At 41.6% G+C, this 22,748-nt stretch overlaps 2 protein-coding genes across 5 annotated transcripts in view; one reads left to right on the top strand and one right to left on the bottom strand.

Annotated features, from left to right (window-relative positions):
• The window catches only part of MTOR (mechanistic target of rapamycin kinase), a 62,731-nt gene that overhangs the window by 20,372 nt on the left and 19,611 nt on the right, over positions 1–22,748 (top strand). For all 4 annotated transcript variants that reach the window (XM_040084316.2, XM_040084313.2, XM_040084314.2 and 1 more), the window contains 6 exons: positions 14,678–14,753; positions 16,598–16,737; positions 19,111–19,211; positions 20,040–20,155; positions 21,503–21,580; positions 21,932–22,039. In XM_040084316.2, coding sequence (XP_039940250.1) covers positions 14,678–14,753; positions 16,598–16,737; positions 19,111–19,211; positions 20,040–20,155; positions 21,503–21,580; positions 21,932–22,039 — 619 coding nt within the window. The remainder of the gene's footprint in view (positions 1–14,677; positions 14,754–16,597; positions 16,738–19,110; positions 19,212–20,039; positions 20,156–21,502; positions 21,581–21,931; positions 22,040–22,748) is intronic.
• ANGPTL7 (angiopoietin like 7) lies at positions 1,314–6,084 on the bottom strand. Its single transcript, XM_040084318.1, has 5 exons — positions 5,706–6,084; positions 3,976–4,079; positions 3,466–3,660; positions 2,487–2,685; positions 1,314–1,543 (listed from the first exon to the last, which is right to left on the bottom strand). The coding sequence occupies exons 1-5, from the start codon at positions 6,082–6,084 to the stop codon at positions 1,374–1,376; spliced, it is 1,047 nt and encodes a 348-aa protein (XP_039940252.1). The 3' UTR covers positions 1,314–1,373.

Genomic DNA, 22,748 nt, shown 5'->3' with positions numbered 1-22,748 from the left:
AAAATGAAACAATTTATTAGAAATGAAAAAGTTTTAGAAACCTTTAAAAATCCATAATAGACCACAGTTAAAATAGTTCCAACTATAGTTCCACACAGTTGAAATTTGCAGTATGACTATTCGGACATATGTAAATTCCCAAGACACTTTCATCTTCCGTTTCACACAGGACTGAACAACCTAATATAGATTCAAACTCTCTTCAAGGTGAATAAAAATAGATATATTAATGATAACAATCTTTTCCAACATATTCAAACAATGGTGGGGCTCTAGGACGAGTCTCATTCTTTTTTAACTGTTACTTTTAACACTGTGTTATGTGAGGGAGAAGTGTACACTTTTTGACAGACTGTCTCTAGGTAACTTCCAACTGGGGTAATTTTCAAAACAGATTTTGATACTCCTCAGTCTGCTGTGCTAGCAAACATTCCCTTATGTTGAAATAACCTTTGGCACTTAGGGATTCTGTGGTGTGGACTAGTGTTCTGCTCATCAATACAGTGGTTTTAAGTGTTGGAGTTGAGTTCTTCGGCTGGGTCCAGACTTTTTTGGCTAACCTGCTGTTAACTCTCAGCCTTACTGATGTGTGATATGATACTCATACAGCGTGTTTGTAACCTGAACATAATTTGGGGACAGCCCAGAAAGTTGCTTTTCTCGTTTTATCAGCATTTAGATGAACTGTGTGAATAGAAATAAACATAGGAGGGCCCAAGGGACAAATCCTCCTCCAGCATTACTGCCTGTTAGGGCAGCCTTCAGTGGGGATTATTTGAGGCAGGAGGTGGCAGTAAAACTTCAGGGGAGATTCTGGACAATGCTAATTACCATAGCACTTTTGAACTTTGTTCTTTATTCTGTGGGAAAGGAAGTCACTATACACTTAAGAATGGCGCATCAGGGACACTTCTGATTGATTCCTCTGTCTTGAAATGAGTCTCTAACTTTTGTGGTTTGAGTACTTCTTGAAAGGAGTTGCTCAGCAGTGCTTGCTCCAGACACTGAAGGAAAGGAAGCCAAAGAGGCTTTTGCTTTTCAGTCCCTGCCTATCTGGTTAATAACACTAAGGCAACCCAGTAATCACATTGCTAGTGAAAACACACCCTTAGGTTTTCTGAAGGTGCTATAAGTGCATTCAGTTCTAACCTACTCTAACACAATATTTTTCCCTTTGGAAAGAGCCTGAAGAGGAGGAAATAAGCCTGAGCCCTGATAATACTGGTGGCTGTGACTGGTGTCGCAGTGTTTGTGTACATCACCAGTACACAGCTGTTGCATGTATTGGATGAAATGAAAAATTATTTGGCTGCTGATTGCCCACCCTTTGCGTGGTGACATCGTGTAGCTGTACAATCCAACGCTGATCCCTTCTATGGTTTGAAATCCTCTGGCCGGATCTTCATCTCCACTCTCTTGAGTGAATAGGTGGATCCGTGCCATCCGTACCAGGTGATGCCATCCATGTTCTTGGTGTGCTCTCCTTTGCGGTAGTAAACCCCATTCAGGTTGGAATCTGTGCAGCAGTTGTACCAATAGCCACCTTGTCAGGAAACAAATTAACAGATTTTCTGGTGAGTCTTTTTGTATTAACAATTACTACTTTTTCTGGAGGACAGTGAGCGGAATGCAGCATTTAATCCGTGGAGCCTATGGCTCTGATAGTTGAGGTTGCAGGCAAATTTAAAACTTAACATAGATATTTAGGACTTAAAGGCTTTACAGCTCTATAGTGAAATGAGTCCAATAGCTTTTCATTTAGTTGCTCATTCCTCTTAGAATATTTCCTTGACATGTTTCTGACTCAGTGAATCAGCATCGGAAATGAATCTGGGTAATTCGCTAGAGCATCTCAAGGTGCTTAAAAAGTTCCTGAACTCTGTGAGTATTTATTGAGACTGAGATCAACAGCTTTATTTGCATCTTGTGTGAGGCACTATGGAGAAATTGAAGAGCAAAATGTAATGGGCATTATGATCTTTGACACAACTCAAATAAAGATACTAAATTAAATTAAGTGAATAACCTCATCAGAGGCTGGTAATAGGGTAACAATAAAGATCACAAGTCATATTGAATGTGGAGGTGAACACAGGAGAAGAATTACAAGTGCCTAATACTAGGACTTGAAAAATACTAAAAAATTAAGAACCTGATCGATACTAAGGAATAACTTCCTGTATTGCTGTGTTGTATCAGCATGGGAGACACTCTGGCAGATACTATAATGGGCTGGGTAACTGTGTGTGGGTGAGAGCACACAGTTATTTAAGGGTGCTGATATCTGTAATGCACAGTCTGGCTCTTTGTCAATCACCTGTAAGTGCCAGATTTCCCATGTAAGCGTATCTTCCAGAATTGCTCACCTCTCCCTTGATTTGCCATTCAGATGTTGCCAGTTGCATGGAAAGAGAGGAAAGAGTTGGGCTCTCTACGAGTGACCCAAGCAGCTCTCCTGGGGCCAGGGAGGCGTTTGTGTGTTTTACCTTTCCGGAACTGGGCACAGTCATCCACACACTTGTCGTTGTCCTTGTCCTTTGTGCTGAAGGCGGTGTTGTTGTGGTAGCGCAGGGAGTCCCGCCCCGTGTTCCCGCTGTAATTCCCCACAAACAGCCGGTAGCTGTTGATTTCATTGCTCAGGGTGAATTGCCGGTATTGGGCATAGCGTGTGTTACCTTCCCAGTCCTGCACACAACAGGGCACAAGAGATCAGTCCTGTTAGGATGGTTATGAAAGACTCCAACATCCATGATTATATACATTTATTTTTACTGTCTCAGACTGCAGAAGCTGCTCTGTTTAGGCAAAGGAACTTTTCAGAGCAAAGCATGAAGCTTTCAAGTCTTACTTGCACTGGCATTGTACAATATGCAGGAAACCTGCAGCTCTTGCATTCAGTATCCTTGTGTCAGTGTGCTGCCTCAAGTAAATTTTTTCCTCTCTGAAACAGTGACTTTTAGATATTAAGCCTTGCAATTTATACATATCCCATGCCTCAAAGCTATTGCACCAACCATAAACTGGTCTAAGTCAAACCCAAGCCTTTAACAGAGTGAAGAAATTGAGGGTAATACAAGGCAAACTCTTGTACCCAGACTGGAAGGAAATGCAAAATGAAAAGACTCAGAGGCTTGCAAACTTTATGGGACATCTCCTTTTGAATTTATAAATCTGAAGTGATCAGCAGTTTGATCTCTGTCTGCAGTGGCTTCTGCAGGATTTTCAAGAACCCCACTTGTTCTGAAGACACAATGTGTGTGCTGACAGAAGGTTGTGCCACTAACTTGGCACGGGGAGAACATATTTCTGTCTTGTGCTTGAATGTATTCCTAGGCTGATCCTACTTCCTTCTCCTGGAATTAAAGCATACAAATTCCTTGGCCCTCCTATAGAGATAGGAGATGGTATCTGGTACTGGGGAATCAAAAAGCCTTTTGCTGCTGAAATTAAGAGCTTATTAATTACCTCCAACTCTACTCGCAGAACAGTGGGACGTCTTGAAAGTCGGTAGATATTTTCATTTCCCAGCCAAAAATCTCCCCTAATATTTCCAAATCCTTCCCTGTATTGTTTCCAGTCCCTATTGAATGATGTCAAACCAACTTTACGTCTTTGGATGACCGTCCAGCCACCTCCATCTGTCTCCATGTCACAGAACACCTGGAATAGGAAGAGAAGGCAGTGGTTACTTGCCAGTAGACTTAGGAAGGTTCAGTTCTCTTCACACAAGACATTGTTCCAGATTTCACAACCTGAAGAAGTTTCTATGGCAAAAAATCATTAGATAAACCCTTTTTCTATTTTCTCTCTTAAATGTACACTCTTTCCATCCTTGAAGTTTGCCTGCATAAAGATGCTGATGGTAAGTGTGGGGTACCCAAACTTAGTGTGTGCTCTTTTCATCTCTGTAGAGAAGTATTACTTGATTATATTTTAAAAGGCATGCAATATATGTTGTGTACTGAATATCCTTACCTCCAGATCTGGAATTCCCAGAAATTCATCAGGAGGTAACTTGTAAACACCAGAAATTCGGTAGTTCCTCTGGTAAAGCGATGAGCAGTCATAAACAGCATCTACTTGAATCAGAACCAGAAAGTGAGAATCTGAGCAGCAAAAACTCCTCTTCTGTGAACTTCTCCTCTTTGCTTTCTGCAAAGTTTAGTTTGTAATACAAGGAGTAATGAAGAAGGCTTTCCACAAGTCTAATGTTTTCCTGGAATGGCTTTTGAGTAGTGTATGCATTGGCAAAAGGTGTAACACTGGGATTTTGTGGTTTGTATTAATTTATTTCTTTAATTTTTTTTTTTTTTTTAAACTTCTGCTACACAAAAAGACATCTCTGCTTTCTCATCACATTGCCACTGTGTGTCTGTGCTGGAAAGTAAATTTGCTGAACCCCTCCTAAGTAATAAAGACTCATGCAGTGGGATGGCCAGGCGTGCTGCCAGGTGTCTGTTTGGAGTGGTGAACAGGTTGGCCAAGTTTGGATGAGGGATGTTTGTTCAGCCCTTTCTGCACTGGTGTCTGTGACAGAGAAGGAGCTTTTTTGCTGCTGTCAGTCTGTGAAAGCCTCTTTTCCTCCTGGTGCAGGAACTGACTTGAAGATGGTAAAATGCACAGCTATTCTGAGGAGGATAAATGAGCTGAAGCAAGGCTTTACAATGTCTGACAGTTTTCAAAAAATGTCTCTTACCTGGTGAGGTGAGACACATCTGTCTTAAATACCTTGTGGGCCTGCTTTTGCTGTGTGCAACTGTTTTTTCTCAAGCTTCGAAGAGACTTGTTGTGGTGTAACTTTTTTAATGCCTACTGTAAATAGTGATGTGTCAAAACTAACCAGGTGGAACTATTTTAGAAGAAGAATGAAGTAAATAGACTTAAAAGTTTTTCCTTAATGTTAAAAAAAATGCAAATGAAGTCTTTTGGCTAAACCAGTTGAGATTGAGACAATTTAAGCCCTTTGCAGTGAATTTCATTTGAAGAGAAAAGTCAACAAAGAGGCTGCTTTCTTCTAGAAGTGCCTTTACAGGTCGCTGACCTAAAAATGCACCTGCATTCCACATTTAGTACAGGCCTGTGCAATCACTGTGTGCAGTGAAATTTTCCCTCGGGGAAGAGAATTTTGAAGAATTTAACTGTGGTCTGGCTAGGTACATATCACAGTTTGTATCTTGCATCTTGAATTTTTAAGAATTATCATTGAAATATAATGGATCACTCTTTTTTACTCTGGTTTAGAGATAGTCATAAAGATACAATTACAAATCTGTAGTAATTCCTGGAGAGCATTTCTAATTGTTTTAACAATTTGTAGTCTCCTGTCAGCACAGGGAACTCAGAGGTTATTACTGCCAGAGCCATTCCCTCTCCAAGCCAGCTTCCATTCTTTTAGGATTGCTACTGTAGTGCTCAGAAAATGAAATATTAGGAATACAAAATGAAATATTAGGAATAAAAGAATTAGACTGAATTCCTCACTGTAGAAATGCAGTACCTGTTCTGTTTCTGCACTCTCTAAAAACAGACATAGATTTAAAAATACAGATGAAGAAATTCAAGCTAGTTTTCTCAGGGTCCCTGCCTAAGCGCAGTATTCAGTGTGCATGCTTGCCAGCCGCGTTAGCAGGACATGCTAGCCCTAGGAACCAGTCATTAGTTGTGCACTGAGAAGTGTTTCTGGGAGCTTGGTGACTCCCCCTTACCAGCTGACGTTTGTGTGACCGTCTGAGCTGCCTGGAGTTGCATGATGTCTATCTGGTTGTTCATCTCGGAGTACTTGCTCTCGGCGTCGATGAGCCGGGACTCCATCTGCTTGGTGCTCCCTTCCAGCTCCATCACCTGCATCACCACGTTCACCCAGTCCCCTTCCTGCTTCTTGCTCAGCTCCTGCAGCATTCTGCTCAGGTTGGCTACCTGCAGCTTCAGCTCCTTGATCTCCTCGCAGCAGCCCGGCGTCTTGGACTGAGCGTTCCCGTGGCTCATTCTCCTCTTGGGAGGTTTCTGCAGCAGGGCTGGGTAGATTGCCACGGACACGGTGACGATGCAGAGCCATGCCAGCTGAACCGTGGGTCTTGCTGGCATTTTTGCTTACAGCAACAGAAACCTTCCAGCTGACTGCAGTGGTCTGAGTGCAGCTGGGATAGGGATAGGTATGAAATTTCCTGCAGCAGCCTGGTACCTTCCTTGCTTCCAATGAAGGGAGTCTCTGAAGGTGGAGCCTGAAGTGGCTTTTTTTTCAGACCCCTCCTGTAGGAAAATGTGCACTTTGGAAATCTGTCTCAAAGCATCTTTATATACTATTTTTCTATTTACCTCCACCCCCCTGAAACTATGAAGAGTTTGCTGGCCCCTCCCAGTTCATATCAGGTGTTTACAGGGTGAAATTGGAACAGGTTTCAGCCAGGAAAGGTTGGGGAGAGCAGGAGAGACTTCCCTCAGTTCTGTCTTGAAGGGGTGTAGGAGAGGGCTAGGAAATGAGGAGAATTTCCAGCAATTATTGCCTGTTGGATTGCAGCCCTTTTGGTGACTAGTTCTGGCACTTAAATAACATGAGAGCATTAGAGATCCAGAATGTGAATAAGGCTATTCAAAATGGGTGAGTTTGTAGAAGTTCAAGGGAGTTAACTCCCTGGAAGGCAGCTCTGGCTGCTACAGGTCCTACTACAACCCCAGAAGTTGTAGGGGGTAATTCTATGATTGCATTATTTCTTAATTTAGGCAGTATTTTAGCAAATTAATTCATTAAGCATCTGTTCCTCTTCTCTCTGCATACTGGCGTCTCTGCACCTTTAATGTTGTAAAAGCCACAGCTGTTCTTTTAGAAATGGGGTATGTGAGGGTGGGATGAAATGAAATCTGCAGAATGTGGAAGTAAAAACTCACTCCTCTGTTTACTCATAGTGGGCAAGTGAAAGGACATTAAGTAATGGTGAGAGTCTATGTAAAACTGACACAGGGTGGTTGTTTTTACAGGCAAAGTGATCTAACTCCAGTGTTAGGGAGGCCACTTCATTAACAGGATTTTGAGAGGAAATCTATGGGTAATTAAAGCAGCCATAGTTACATAAAGAATAGATCTTTAATTTTTAGACATTCAGAGTATTAGTCCAGTCTCAGCTGTCTGAGATGGCAACTTCCTCTCTTCTTTTATATCTTTTAACAGTTCAGAATTTTATTATAGCAGTTTGATCTCCAAATAAAACCATTTCAGCAAAGGAGCAGCCTTTTGCAGAGGGTCTGCAGGATGAGTTGTAGATCCTTCAGGATAAGTTGTTTCTCCTCAGGCCAGCTGCTCTGTAATTACCCAACATGTGGGTTCTTGCATCTTCCTGCAAAATTTCTGATTACGATAATGGGCAGAAATAAGATGAAATAAAGTATTAAATGCCTCATGTATCTGCACCTTGCATAAAGGCTGTGAAAGCTTCTTGATGTCCAAGGAAACAAAAGAAAGCTAACCTTGCACCTCTTAAAAAGGACATTAGGACAAACCCAACTGACACACACTATCCCATCTTGGCTTCTTTTGCTGATCCAAAGTGGCTGCAGGATTTCTGCTTGATTAGGAACCATTAGAAAAGCCTTGCTGACCTGACATTTGCTTTTAAGGAAATAGAAAGCACAATTGCTTGTTGATGCAGTTTCTCCCCCTCCTCAGCTCTGATACACTTGTTGCTTGATGCTTTGTTATTGCCTCTGATTTGAGCTGGGGCTGGCTAATAGTTTTTCTCCAAAGCAGACCCACAAGAGTGGGAAGATTTGATGAGATGAAGTTATCAGAGCACTGCAGGAGCGGGATATGATACAGGTGTCTTGTAAAGCTGAATTTTCATAGAGGAGGAAGAGGGAATCTTTAGGAGGAGATCAGAATTAAAGCTCTCCACACAAGCAGTTGTCCTGTGGGTGCCTGGCTGCCTGTGTGCTGTGCTCAAGAGAAACCACTGGGTCTGTCGTGTCAGCTGTCACTGTGTGGGATTGGTGAGCTGAGATATTGCCAGAAATATGCAAGTACAATTTGTTTAAAGCACAGAGGGTACCTCCATAGCAGAGCATAGGCTTCAGTCAATTTTTGTCGTGGACATTCCAGAAACCTTCCAAAAGCAAAATTGCTTTTTATACTTCAGACCAGAAAGTGCCACTGCGCACAGATGAAAGCCTGACCTTTTTGTTCTGCCTCTAATCCTGTCTGAGCCCTCTTCCAGCTGGAGCTTCTGTCATTCCCAGGGGCAAATTCTTCTCTGGCTTCCTGTGATGAGAAACATGTTTTTGTCAAAGTTGGAACAGAGACTAGGACAGGCCAGACTCTGCTTCTCTGCCCCAAAATGACACCCTGCTAACACCCCCATTGTGTTACACAGGTCTGCAGTCCATTCTGCTGCTGCTCCCACTCACCATAACTCTCCTGTCCTGGGCAGGTGTGGAAGAGGGGAGCCACTTGTAGGTCCATGCATTCCCTCTTTGTACAAGTTTTGAAAGGCTCCAAGATGCAAATGAACACACAAGTTACAAAACACCACAAAAAGGCCTTAAATCCCTTCTCTAAACTGGAATATTGAATTGGAAATGAGACAGCCAGGGTTTTATTTTGGATTCAGCTTCTAATTTGTCTGTCCAAATGCAAGCCATCTTTCTTCCGGGTACTTTGATTTACCTGTTTTAAAAGAGAATATTTTGTTCTGTGTAAGAGGATGGCAACAGACATAATATGCAAGGAATGGAAAAGCACAAATCTTCCCATCTGTCATTACTTTTGAGAAAGCATTAAAAGAGATTTGGGCAGAGACATCCCTTGGCAGAGATACCAGCCTTAGTGGAATTTGACTTCTTTATGAGTGTTGGAAAGATGGGTCTTTCCCAGTTTCATGGAGAACTGAATGTGGTCACTGAGGCAGCAATAGCTTCAGGTGGTGGTCATTGCCAGGTTAGGTCGGTAGTTGGAGCTGACAAAAGCTGTTCTGCTGTTCTGCACTGTTCACTTGTGATCTGAATTCAGGATCCTGGCACATTTTGTAAAGAGGTAAAGTTTGGGGTGTAGCTGGGGGGAAGATGAGTTCTGTGATTCCTGAGTGGGTCCTGTTCTTTTCCCAGTAGTGATGGAGAAATTGAGCATCATTTGGCCTGAAATCCATCACCCTAGTTTCCCTCCATTACATTTTATATGTGGAAATACTGTGGTACATGATAACTGAAAAGACAAGATCCTAAACTCAAAAACGTGAAACAAATCCTTTTTGACTTCATTCATGATATAGCTCTGAAGTGGTTGGGAGAACTGAGGCTAAACGTGGTTTCAATTTGTATGTGCCATATGTTTATAATGTTGATTGATGTTACAAAATTCAAATATATTAGTATTACTTGATTAGAACCAGTTATCTCCTGTCCCCGGAGGGCCAGATTGAATTAGTGAGTTTAAATGATTGCCTTCTCTGGGAAGCTGTTCTGGCAGGTGTATGCAAAGCTGAGACAAGAAGAAAAGCTCAGTGCCCTCTGGCTATTTATTTGGTAGCCATTCACTGCAAACTTCTTAATATGCATCTGGCAAACCTCAAATCTGGCATTCCTGGTGCTTGCCGAGGTGGCAAAGGCTCTCAGCAGCTCTCAGCTGGCCCCTTGTGCAGTCCACACTCTGAAATACTGCTTTTCCCTCCCAGGAAGTGTGAAACTGTTCACCTTTGGCTTTGGAGATGCTCAAAATGCTCCAGTGGTCACTGCACTGCAGCTTTATGGTCAGGATTGTAAATCTCTGGAATTACATGGGACAGGTGGAACAGGAGAGGGCTCGATGAGAAACAAAACATTGTGACTTCCTGCTGTCATTTGTGACTTCTTTTTTATTTAAGGCATCCCCTCTTTGCATAAGCAATACACAGAGGCTGCTTCTGTGTTTCAGCTTTTTTTTTTTTGCTAAATATCCTGCTTAGCAATTTTTTTTTTCTTCTCTGCTTTCTGGTTAATAAAAAAAACAGGTAATACAAAACCCTTTGCAGCCTAAGCAGTAGGGCTGGCTAAGAAACTTATTGTGACATTTTTCACGGATTTTTCTTTCAAAGCTGATGAATGTTTTTATTTGATTTGCAAGCATTTATATCAAGCTTGGGAATTTGGCCAGTTTTGATGCCTGTGAGCAATGTGGTGTTTCCGTGTCAGAAACTGAAGGGGTTGCTCTGGCTTGGAAGCACTCAACCATCACAACTCTTTATTAAAAACAGTTCTTGCCTGGTATCATTTTCTCAAACATATTTGTTCCTGGAATGGGAATAATTTATAGTGGCATGATGGACATGCCTTGGTTTTCTGAGTTGTTTTGGGGACTGTGGGTTGTTTTCTGAGATTTCTTGAGTCAAGGACTGGGGGATGCCTGAAGGCAAATAAATCATAAAACTGGGGGAAGTGACCATCAAAGCCAATTCCTTTTGCCAGAGGATTATCTGTTCCCCCAAGTCTTCGCAAAGTAGCAGTGCCTTCCAATCCCAGCAGCAGCTCTCAGCACTTCTTCAGAAGGAAAAATAAGCTTGGCTGTGGCTGGTAAAATCTGTCATGTAGAGAATCTTTCTAAACAAACTTGAGGAGACTGAAAAAAAAGGGAAGAGTTTGTGTCCTTGTCTAGATTCTGCATACGAGCTACTTTATTGCAAAAATAAAGTTTCTCTGTTATGTTTTGCATTCTGGCAAGGGGAAATGTTTGTGTTCCCTCATGGGTAAGTTTGGGACCGCTTGCAAAGGATCTACTAAAGTAAAGGGTTTACTTTTTATAATTTTTATGAGAAGATGGGGAAAGTCTGGTTGCTTCCGAGTTCTTGAAAATTTAATAAATTCTGAGTGACAGAGAATATGGTCAGTGTCAAAGATAATGGAAGACTGGAAAGCTCCCAGGACTGTACAAAAGAGGACATTTCTAGTAAACATTACACATTTATGCCTTGGGTTTGTAGGGGAGAAGAGTCCATCATCTGAGTTCTCTTCCCACTGAAGACAGTAAAATTGGTTTTGATTCCCAATTCACGTCTGGTTTCTGTTTAAATAACCTTTAAAATATACAGTGTTGTTCTTTTTGGTGATTCTAGCTCAGTGTACATGTAAAACCTACAGTTTTGATATCTTAATAATCAAGCAGTAGGTTTATGCAGCCTTTCACTACTAATAAAATTTGAAGATTTAAGATTTTTGACCAAGATTTTTATATTAGGAAGTTTTCCAAGGGTAGTTACTTTTTGTAAGGACAGAGTGACATAGCAATTGGTAAATGTTTTTCATCAGAAGGCTTGTTTGCATTTTAATATCCCACTCATGATGATCAAGTGCTCCAAATAGGTCAGGGTTGGACATTTTTCTGGCTACAATAGAGACTGTTTAATAAACAGGGGGGAAATTTAAATTATATTGTCCTGCATAATCTAATTACACACTGAGCCCAGGTAGGCTGAACTCATACCAAACTTTATAAGAATTCGTTTTGGAACTGATTTATGCTCATTTAGAGGGAAAGTATAAGGATCTTCTGTTGTTTTGCTGGTTTTGCTAATCGCTTTGTTATTTGACTAAAATATGATGTGAAGTGGTTGGTATTAAGCACTGAAATTACTTCAAAGTATATAAAAGTCTAGTTGATATGACTTAAGGAGTCTTGTTATTTCTGTGGTCTCCAACTTGCAAGCATGGGACAGCTCTGTCTTGAAATAGCTTCAGAGAATTTCAGGTAAGGATGTTAGCATTGAAAACACATCGTTTTGAAATCTTTTCCCTGAGAATTAGTACGAGAGGGCTCTGCCAGCCCATAGCAGGCAGTAGAGCTGAGTACTTGGGCCTTTCCTGAGAGATGAGATGTTACCTGTGACCTACCTAAAAGCTTCTAAAGTGTTCTAAATGCCCTAAAAATGTTCTTTTATGCCAAGACTTATCAAAGGTAATGGAAGACTGCCAAATCTTCAGGTAGGAGATAGTGGTGAGGGGGTTTTTCTTCTCACTTTCTAACAAAAATGAACTGATGAATATGTTCTTCCCTCAGTGGAGAACAACTGATCATTTCCTTTAATATTAAACATTATCCTGATCTAGGAATAATCACAAGGACATCTGCCAGTAAACAGAGACTTAAATTACTGTATGGCAAGTTAGCCAACAGCGTTGGTTCTCATATCTTGAGAGATGTTTTCCCACTTTCTCCTTTAATCCAGAGAGGTTTTGTAAATATCTTTTTCCAGATAGAAGGAGAAATCCATCCCCTTGATTCTAATCCAGTAAACTGCCCTGATTTCCAGCAGCAACACTGTGGCTAAAACCCCCTGGCAACTCTCCCTGGCTGGAATATTGGCCCTGGGGGCCTCTTCTGAGTGCCTGGATGCTTTTCTGGAGTGTTTTTGTTTCTGTTCAGTCTCCAGCATGGTGGCTAGAAAATAGCTCTGAATTGCTTTTTTAAGTGTGTTATAACATTTAGGAAGATTGTGTCTGAGCACTGACTCCTCAGGGCTGCAGGGAGAGGAGCAGTGCCTCCGTGGAAGGAAGGTGAAAGAAAAGGAGAAACAGAATATTGTATTTTCTTACCCTTTGTTTTGAATGTACCAGGTTAAAATAGTGTGTACACAAAATGGGCTGGGAGCAGGGAGCCACAATATTTACTGCTTTGGCAGAAATGGTGCTAAGCACAGGGAAAAGCAGCTGCCAGGAGAGGCTTATCCCTGTCAGAGGCTTATCCTAGTCCACAAAATTACCTGTCACTGCTCCCTGTGTTCTAGATCATTTGTTACAGGAGAGCAATTTATGATTATTAACAACTGCTGCTGTGTATTGTTGTAAATCAAAGTCTTCCTCCTTTCCCTCCCCATCTTTTCCTTCCTTTGCTTAAACCTAACCGTAAGTAGATTTGAGACACTTAATTCTGCTTTGGACAGCCAAGGAAGTAAGAAGCAAAAGGAGTAATTAAGTGCACCAGGGAGTGACAGAAAAGCAGTGCTAATTGTCAGATAATAAAAGAAAATGATCAATTTTGTCAGGAAGCGTTGCCAAGAAAGATAACTCGGAAGAAATTAACTGTCTGACGTACTGGAATGTGTCTGCCAATGGCTCTTTAAATCATCAGGTCATGAAATGTGGCATCCATTTATCACTTTTACAAGGCTGCTGCCGAGCTTTCCCTTGGGAAGCTGGCTGGAGTCAGTGTGATCTTTGACTATCCTGGTAAAAAAATGGTATGGGTCTGTTTTAGGTGCTTCCCATTGTTGGGTGCCAGTCATTCTGAACTGTGATTATTCTTAGTCTGGCTAAATCTGATTTTAGCTCAACCAGTCTAAAGACCCAATTTCCCAGAGTATTTTACTTAACCTTCACAGGTATTCAGATTATGTCCAGGAGCTTGATCCTTCACCTGCAAGGAAAGAAGGCTTCCAGAGACAGAAGAAATGTAGCATTCATTTGAAAATTTTCCCTTTTTTTGCCTGTATATTACTCCTTTTAATACTTCAGATTTGCTTCTTTTACTGATCCCCTGCCCTCTTTTAAGGGGGAAATCATAATTCCCCCTTAGTGGAACAGCCATTCTGATGGTGGCAGGGAAGGAAGAGCATTCCTGGGAGCTGCCTGTGCCTGTGGTCCCATTCAAAGATCACTGAGAGTCTCTGCGCTGCTCTCTCTTGCCCTGTTTTGTTTTGTTAATTCTGCTGTTTCTGTTCCAGACATGAACTGATGTTAATATTGGGCTGTAGGATGTGTTGTAGGTGCTCGGGTGTTGTGGTGTTGCTTTGAGCAATTTGCACTTCTGGTTCTTCAGAGGCAGTAGGGAAAGAGGAGGGCAATGAATCAGAGGCTGTTCATAAACGAGCTTCATAAAACAGCAGAAACATAATAAAAAGCGAATTTCCTCATTAAATTGGGGGTTAGGAGTAGTGCTACTCCCTAAGTACCCCATTTCTGATAGTAAAGTAAGAAAACCAATGTGAAATAGAAATTATTTAAGAGAATAGCTGTACATCATGAACTAGAGAATCAGGTTCAAGAGTAGCCTATTTGCTTGTGCTTTATAAAATTCAGCTGGCCTTGCAAAACAAGTGCTTTCCTGGTACACATTGAGGTTTGGTTGTGATGGCAGCAGTTTCTGGCATGTTCTTGAAAACCAGCAGAAGAAAAGTGCCAGTGCTGGTTAGTACCAATGCAGAGGCTTTGTATGAAATGTGAAACTGAAATTAGGGTTGCACACCTTTTATGTAATTTCCTGGTGGCTTTTGTCAGCTGTTTTAATGATAAAGAGTGTTTCCTGCGTCATTAAAATCTCTGTTTTGATTTTTAGAGGAGTTGGTGGTCCGTTTTTGAGAATGGGGAGGAAAAAAATTAGGACTGTAAAGCTCTTAAGGGCAGCTGTTTGAAAAATCATGCCTTTAAAATTATTGGCAGCTATTCTTCTGGCTATGCAGGCTGTTACATAGAATGGATAATCATATAGCATCTCTACTTTGTGTAACAAATTTTCAGACTACGTGCAGAGAACTTGTGCACCTATTGTTTTGAAAATATATGGTCATTATGTGCCTTATGTGGTTTAATTCTCCATGTGGAGGTCTAAAGAAAATGTGTTCCATTGGTATTTCTAAATGATAGAGCTTGGTATTATCAAGTAGAAGCTTCTACCAACCCCTAATATGCCAATTTGTGTTAAATCATCTTTCTTTCCCTGCCTTTCCAGCATTAACAACAAGCTCCAACAGCCAGAAGCAGCTGCAGGGGTGCTGGAATATGCCATGAAGCACTTTGGGGAGCTGGTGAGTCCTGCTGGATAATCTGCTTCTTCGTGCCTTATGTTTTCGTGGCTTCTGTAGTTAGTTTTTTGGTGGGTGCTGGTGTGTTTTCTCAGTCAATCACATCGAGGTTCTATCCCTGCTTACAATATTTCATTGTTCATAAGGTACAGGGTTGTTCAGTGAGCACAGTGCAGCAAATGCAGGCTACAGGGAGGGCTGCAAGAACCTCATTGGGAGGAGAATTTTGCAGCTGCTATTGGTTCTAAATGCAGCTGTGAGCAGCAAGCAACTTGACAACATAAGTCCTTTTATTTAGGATAAGCTGGGAAGGGAGGGAGGAAGTTCCTGTTCTAAGCTTGAAGGATTTGAGAAACTGCATCAACACTTTCCAGGTAAGGAGTTAATGGAAGTTAACCCCTAGTCTCTCTCAGAAGTGTTCACAGGTATCATTTAGAAGAACAAGTTAACCAGTCCCTTACAATATAGACTGGTCACCAAAATCAAATAACCCCATTGTGTATTTGTTCTGTGTCTTTCTCAGAATGGTGTACCTTTTATTATTTCTTCTCTTTTTATGAGTAATTTAATTTGTGTTCAAGAACCAAACCACCTATGCTCTCCTGACAGTTCTGTTGATAAAAAGATGATTTTGCAGTGGTAATTGTGCAGTGTTTTAGGATGATTAGGAAAAGGAAGGCAGCCATGGAAGCACAGTAGCCTCTTTAAGTAGTAACCACTAGAAAGTGGGAACCAGGTATAAGCACAAAATGGTGGAAATCCTCTAGTGTAGGATGATGTGTGGCTTTGACCCAGACTGGAAAATAAGTCCTTTCTGGGAGAAGTACAGACTTTAGGACATCTTTGCAGCTTTGGGTGGACTGAGCAAAGTTCTGCATTACCTAATTCTGACTTCACTCTTTAGCAGCAATACAGTCTAGCAATAAATGTAGTTCAAAGCACAGAGTTTGCCAGAATTGGCAGTGAAGAGAAATTAAGTGGAGCTGTGAGCTCTGCTTTCAGGGGTTTAATTGAAATATGACTTAGCTGAGAAGTTAAAGGGCTAAGTGGAAGGCCTGGCATGCAAAGCATGGTTTACAGTGACCCTGCCCACAGGTCTGGGAAAAGAATCTGCTCTGCAGCCTAAGTCAAGACATGAGCTGCCAAGGACTGAGCAGGAAAACACTGGCAGAGAAAAGTAAAGAAATATATTAAGGAATTTTATTTCTTAAAAATGGGAAACAAAATCTAGAAAAAAGACTGAAGGAAAGTGTGTAGTTAATAAGGATCACTGCTTGGCTCACTTTTAATGTTTTTTTTTTACAAAGCATTGCCTTCCTTTGTGAAGGGTGTGATTGGGCCCCATCTTCATACTATCTGCTGTATTAAGTAATTTCCTAGTAGTAGCCAGATGCAAAGTTTGGGCTTTTTTTCTAGTTAGTCATTCCATTCCTAAAGGCAAGGCTGTTTTTCTTGTTTGAATGCAGGTATGTGCAACAATGGGAAGTGGAATATGTTACAGATTTACCCTTTTTCCTGTTCCACTCACTCTACATCTCCAAAAAGAAAAGCAGCAGCTGCTGGGCTGGTATTTCAGTGGCTCTGAGTAAGGGGGTGATGTTGGACTAATCCCTCCAGTAAACTTGAGTTCATTTCTGGGCAGGTGGAGCGATGCCAGGATTCCAGTTTTCACACTAGCTCAAGGCTCTTCTCTGTACCACAGAAGTCCATGAGGATATTTAGAATGATAAAAGGGTGAAGTGACCAGCATAGACGCAGAATTTTTTTAGGAAAAGCTGGGGCAGTTAATATAGAATTGTCAGTGTTAATCCTGCTATTTATGTTCATTTCTTCTTCCCTTCCCTTAGGAAATTCAAGCTACCTGGTATGAAAAGCTTCATGAATGGGAAGATGCTCTGGTGGCCTATGACAAGAAGATGGACACAAACAAAGATGATCCTGAGCTGATGCTGGGGCGGATGCGTTGCTTGGAAGCCCTTGGTGAATGGTAAGAGTGGAATGCGTGAAAATTGTGGAAAATTGTGTCTCTCTGTTCTCTGGATGCTGTCATTTAGGTGCAAATTTTTTGCCTGAATTCCTATTTACTCCCACTTACTTGAAGTATTTGTGTGGCATCTCACTTTGTTCATCATAGTCAGAATTGGTAATAACATCTCTAAGCCTTCTGGGACTGGCCATCTGGTGAGTTAAGGTCTCTCTGGAAGAGAATCTGCAATCTTGTAATCAGGTCAACCCCATTTATAACAGAGGGAGACATTGTAGATAGAGGAAACAAACTGATCAGAACTTGTCAGAAACAGTCATAAAAGGAGCTCATTATGACCCTTCTTTTTAAACTCTGATTAAAACATGAGAGATTTCTCTATTTATTCAGTGTCAGACCTATGCCTTATAGAAGGATGAGGTTTTCCTTATTAGTCTTTTTCAGCATTTCTTAAGCCTTCCTTGTCTTTGTGGACATTTAGTATTTCAAGTTTTTGTGTCAAATCTCTGTTGTCAACATGTAACAGCTTCAAATCAGTGTTTGTGAGAGGGTGAGCTGCTGCTGACTTACAGCTTACTACTTAACTGGGGGCTCCTGGTTTTTCTGGCTCCTCAGATCCAGGAGGATAATTGGAGAAGGCACCCTGCTCACTGGGGCGTGCAGTTCTAGCCAGGGGCAGGTGTGGGTTCGTCCAGGTTCCGCCTTCCTACTTAACTTTGCGTGTGACGAGCTCTCTCCTGATGGGTCCTGACGTGAACCCAGGAGATGGCACCACAGTAAGGAGATTCCTCTTCACTAAAGTCATTTTACTGCTAGAAACAGAGCTGTTTGAGAAACCTACTTCTGGCAGTGTTTTTCTGCCCCTTTTTGTTTCTAAGCGAGGGTGAGACATATTGGGTGTAGCTTTTCCAGTAGGGAAAGTAGATCCTCTTACTGAGCATTCCTCAGTCAGCTTTTATGCAAGTAGGCAGTTCTCACCAGGGATTTGAAGAATTTTTCCCTCCTGCAGGGATGTGTATTTGTGTGATGTGTCCTTTCTGAACCTCCTGCTTATTCATGTATCAGCAACAAATCCATGGAACAACAGAAGGACAATTTTCTTCTGTTGGAGTGGGATATTGTGGATCTATTGATAGGCTGTAGTGATGAGAGCAATCTCCAAGTTCTCTTGTGGAACTGGGCTCCAACTTTGTGCAGGTGTTTTTACAATTCAGAAGTGCTTTTGTGAGGTGCTCTCTGCTGCCTTGCAGCTGACTCTAGAGATGTCATCCTGAGGCTGAGGATTCCAGAGTTTGGCTGCTGATACTCTTCAGTTCAACTGTGCTGGGGGAGCCTGCTTGACAGGATAAGGCAGATAATCTAGAATTATATTGTGTAGCATCACTATTTCAGTACTCTGCTTTGATATTTTGAGAGTACAGCCAAAACATTCCCAGCCATTTGTCTCCTCGTGTAGTTATTCCTGTGGGACTCATAGTGTCTTATCAGCATCTGTGAGGTCCTGATTTACTGCTGTTGCTAGCTTTAGCTTGGTTTTTCATATGCTTTGTTTTTGTTTTTTTTCCTCCTGGGCCATTAAGCTGTCAGAATGACTATCTAGCCTGTGGCAACATTGATTCTGTTTGACTAACTCACCTTCCTTTTGGGGAAGGGAGAGGATGGCAAGTTGTTCTCCCTCACCTTTGGCAGCTGTTTCACTGCTACAGAGTATCCAGCCTGAGAAGCCCTGGAACTGCAACACCCAGGGTAATTGGTTTGATTAGTGCAGCATTCACAGTTGATTTGAAAGAAATAATATGAAAAATCCTGATGCTTCCTCTCCACTGGAGATGAAAGATTCAGATGCTCTCTGAGATCTTGTCATGACAAGTCTTCATTTGAGGTTACAGCGGCATTCATTCTGCAGTCTTTGTCTTCAGACTTGATGTGTTAGTTCAAAATGTTTGCTAGCAGGAGCCATGCCAAGATATCCAGATCATATGTTTCTTCTGCTGACACTTGAAAAAATTTAAAGCATCCTTTTTTTGGTGGTGGTTTGTTTGTTTCCTTGAGATTTTTTTTCCCTGTATTTATAGACTGGCGTTATCAGTCCAATTTTAAAGTAGGCATTAACAGCCACTGAGGAACAAATGCAAACTTCTCTTTGGATGTGTATTTTCAAAACACAGTGTGCCTTAAAATTATTTTCTGATGATAGGATCTTTGTCATCAGACTGGCATGGCTGTGATGGCCAAAGGAGTCAAATCCGATTCTCCACTCAGTATAAAAAGAAGGATGGGGCTGGTTGTTGTGTTATCAGTGGTGAGTGGTTGTTTAATGAGGCAGAACTCTTGGAAGAGGCTTTTTGCTGATCAGAAATTGTGGATTCTTCTTAGGGGGCAGCTCCACCAGCAATGCTGTGAAAAGTGGACCCAGGTGAATGATGAAACTCAAGCTAAGATGGCCAGGATGGCTGCTGCTGCTGCTTGGGGTCTAGGTAATGTATCCTGCTGTGCTGGTGTGTGACAGCCCATGAGGTGCAAGCACAGATAGTTTTAACTTACTTCAGAACTACAGAATACAGGAAACAGCAAGGAACCACATTATTTACATTGGGAAATGAAATAAACATCATTCCATATTGAAGTCCTTTGGAAAACCTGCATTTACATCAAGGGTCCCAGTGTGGTCTCCAGTAGGAGTGGTCTGAGCAGATGATGAGTTGTTTAAACGCTGGATTTTGCATGGCTTTACACTGAACAGAGCTCAGGCTGGAAATGAAATAAAGTGTCCTCAGACTGGTGGCAGACTCTTATTTACAATGAGAACAGTATTTGTTGAGCATTTTAGAGGCTATGTCTGCTGAGTAGACAGTCTTAAGTGGATTAAATCTATAGTGGTCCAGATTTGTGTTGTTAGTGAGGTATTTACTAGAGAAGCTGATGAATCCCTTGCTCTCTGCCAGCCTTTGCTGAGAAAAATTCATCTTTTGCTTTGTAGGGCACTAATTTATTCAGATGTTCTGAAAGTGTCAGAATTTTAATTGCTTCATCACAAAGAATGAAAGAACCTTTTCCACAAGGGTAACAATTTGTCTAGAGGAAAAATGCCCATGTTTTTCACGTCTGTAGCTATGTGTATGTTTCTGTATATTACAGTAGTGTCCCTACCAAAGACAAGCTGTTGGAGATCTGACTTAAATGCAGAATTACCACACAGCACTCAGGCCTAGGCACTGATGTGTAAGCACCACATCACAGCTCTGTTGTGTTCCCACCTTGCAGGGAAGGCTGTTGTGTTACTGAGGATATCTGTGTCTCTGCAGGTCAGTGGGACAGCATGGAAGAATACACCTGCATGATCCCCAGGGACACCCATGACGGTGCTTTCTACAGGGCTGTGCTGGCGCTGCATCAAGACCTTTTCTCACTAGCTCAGCAAGTAATTATCTTCCTTGTTGGTCTCCCAAAACCTGGTTTAAGATGTTCTAGGCTACAGAGTTTCATGGAGAATTGGCTGTAGTAAAGCAGTTGGCTATAACCAATGGATTGCCCAATAATGTGGGGTTTTTTTAATGGATATATTAGATGGGGGTGATAAATGTTACCTTGTATTTCCAGAAACACAGCAGTGAATGTATTGACAGATTGTAGTGGTCCAGTGCTGTAGAACATAAGAATGCCTTAGTCATTTTTTGGCTTTTTTTTTTACTTCTGTGCCTCTTTTCTAGACAGATAGGGCACAAGGATTATCTCAGCAGAGGTTCTGTTCTACAAGGCACTGATTGTGAATTGCTGGGGGGTGCCTGAGACACCTGTAAGATTCCCAATGGATTTTTTGTGCACTTCTGTCTCTTACAGCTTTTTCACTGAAGTGCTCATACATACCATGTACAATAATCTTAATTTTTCTGGTAGCACTGATAAATCTCAAATCTTAGATTGAGATATCAAGGCAAGGAATGAGTCTGTTAAACAGAGCTGTGTTGGTAATGCTTGTTTTTCACAGAGGAGATTTGCAGAGTGGCTCTGTAGATGTGAAACGTGTTGTTTACTTTCCAAGGAAGCTCAAGTCCTATTTCTGAGAATTCTGTGCTGGCTTGCCAGCTTAGATAAAGGAGTAATTCAATCTGGGCTGTCAAAACCCGTACATAGATTTTTGGATGATGTGCACAGTAAAATTAACCAGGCATTCAAAAGGGTAGAGTTTGTGATTAACTTTAACATTTTGAACAGGAAAAGCTATAGGTGAGAGATTATATAATGACTAGAACTAGAGCAGGATTTATTTCATGCTTGAAGAGCCTGTCTTAGTTTGAGGATGAGAAATGGAATTTGCTGTCCTGTAAAATTCATAAAATCCTGTCGGGTTATATAAAACAGTGAAAGCTATTTTCTTTCATTCTGTGGTATCAAGGGATATTTCTTGAGGCTCTTTTTTGTAACCAATTCTCTTGCACTAAAATGTGAAACTTTCCTCTACAAATGTTGTTAGTGATGATGTCTACAATCACAGTAGAATTAGAAATACTGCAAACCTTGATTTTCCAGGAAGACAAACTTCAAACTGTGCAGGTGATGAATGAAGCTCCCTTGGCTTCTCTTTTATATCCCCTGGACTCTGTTTTCCTGTCAAATCTTTCTGTTTATGAGATCCTTTCCTAGTTCTTGTTGGAGAGTGAGGACAATGCCAGCTTTGTTCATGAGATGGAACAGCTGAACAGCAGCTTCAACAGTTGACTCTGGATGAAGGACTCTACCTTTGCCCCAATATCTTGTTCTATTTCAGTGCATTGACAAAGCCAGAGACCTGCTGGATGCTGAGCTGACTGCCATGGCAGGAGAGAGTTACAGTCGAGCCTATGGGGTAAGTGCAGCTCTCAACCTTCATTCCCCTCATCGCTGCTTCAGACTGTCTCTAAAACATTAAACTTCAGCATGAGATCTCTGTAGGCCCACAAGCTAGATGGCTTTTGTCAGATAAGAAATAAAACTTTGCAGGAGCAACTCTGGGACAAACTAAAAGTGAAGTGAGGTCCACCTCCCCCAAAAGAAATAAGAATTGACTTTTAGGGAGTTTGAATCAGCAGGTCATCTAGGTACCAGTATATAGCAGTTGGGCAGCCTATGTGCTTAAGATTTCAATGCCAAAATACTGTTCCTTAATTATAGATTTGTTCTCTAGTGATTGGGATGGAATGTGATTTTTTTCCTTCAGGCTATGGTATCCTGCCAGATGCTGTCAGAGCTGGAGGAGGTTATCCAGTATAAACTTGTACCAGAACGCCGTGAGATCATCCGCCAGATCTGGTGGGAAAGACTGCAGGTACATCCATGTAAAGGTCAAGGATGGAGATGCTGATGGGCTGGCAGGAGCAGCTTCCCTTTGAGTCAGTGTGGTGGCTCAGCAGATCTTTCCATGTCTCTCTCCATCCCAGTAACGTCCATGCTCACGTGGCTGCGTGTTCTGTCTCCTTTGTGCTTGTCCTGGGTGCCTGGGGTTTTGGGTTGGGTTTGTGGGGTTTTTTTTCAGGTTAATGTTCCTGAGGTCTCTGCTCATATGACATGTAAAAGGGTGAACTAAGCCTTGAAATAGATGTGTGCAGAGGAGAGGCACTAGTAACATCCCTAAGGCTGCTTATCTCAGTATTGGATTACATCTGGAAATACTGGTTTAGATCAGGCTAGTTTGAACTTCTTACCTGGCTGGCTGCATTTTAAGAAGGGAATTCTCTCCAAGTATTGGAAAACTGGTCAGAGAATTCACATGGTTGTAAAATTAAAGATTATCCTGTTCCTTTTGGATCTCTTGCAGGAACATTTCCAGCTGATTGGTAACATTTAGGGATGTTACTTAGTGATGGAATTGGCAGTGTTAGGTTTATGGTTGGATTTGGTAATCATAAAGGACTTTTCCAGTCTAAACAATGCTGTGATTAACCTTGACCTTTCAGAAAAGACCTTTAGCAATGTCGATTTTCCTGTATTGAAAGAGAAGTTTGTGCCTTTCTTACTCTAAACACCAAAAGTCCAAA

The sequence above is a fragment of the Hirundo rustica genome, chromosome 22, assembly GCF_015227805.2.
Source record: "Hirundo rustica isolate bHirRus1 chromosome 22, bHirRus1.pri.v3, whole genome shotgun sequence".
Classification (NCBI taxonomy): domain Eukaryota; kingdom Metazoa; phylum Chordata; class Aves; order Passeriformes; family Hirundinidae; genus Hirundo; species Hirundo rustica.
This window is presented reverse-complemented; position numbering and strand designations above follow the sequence as displayed.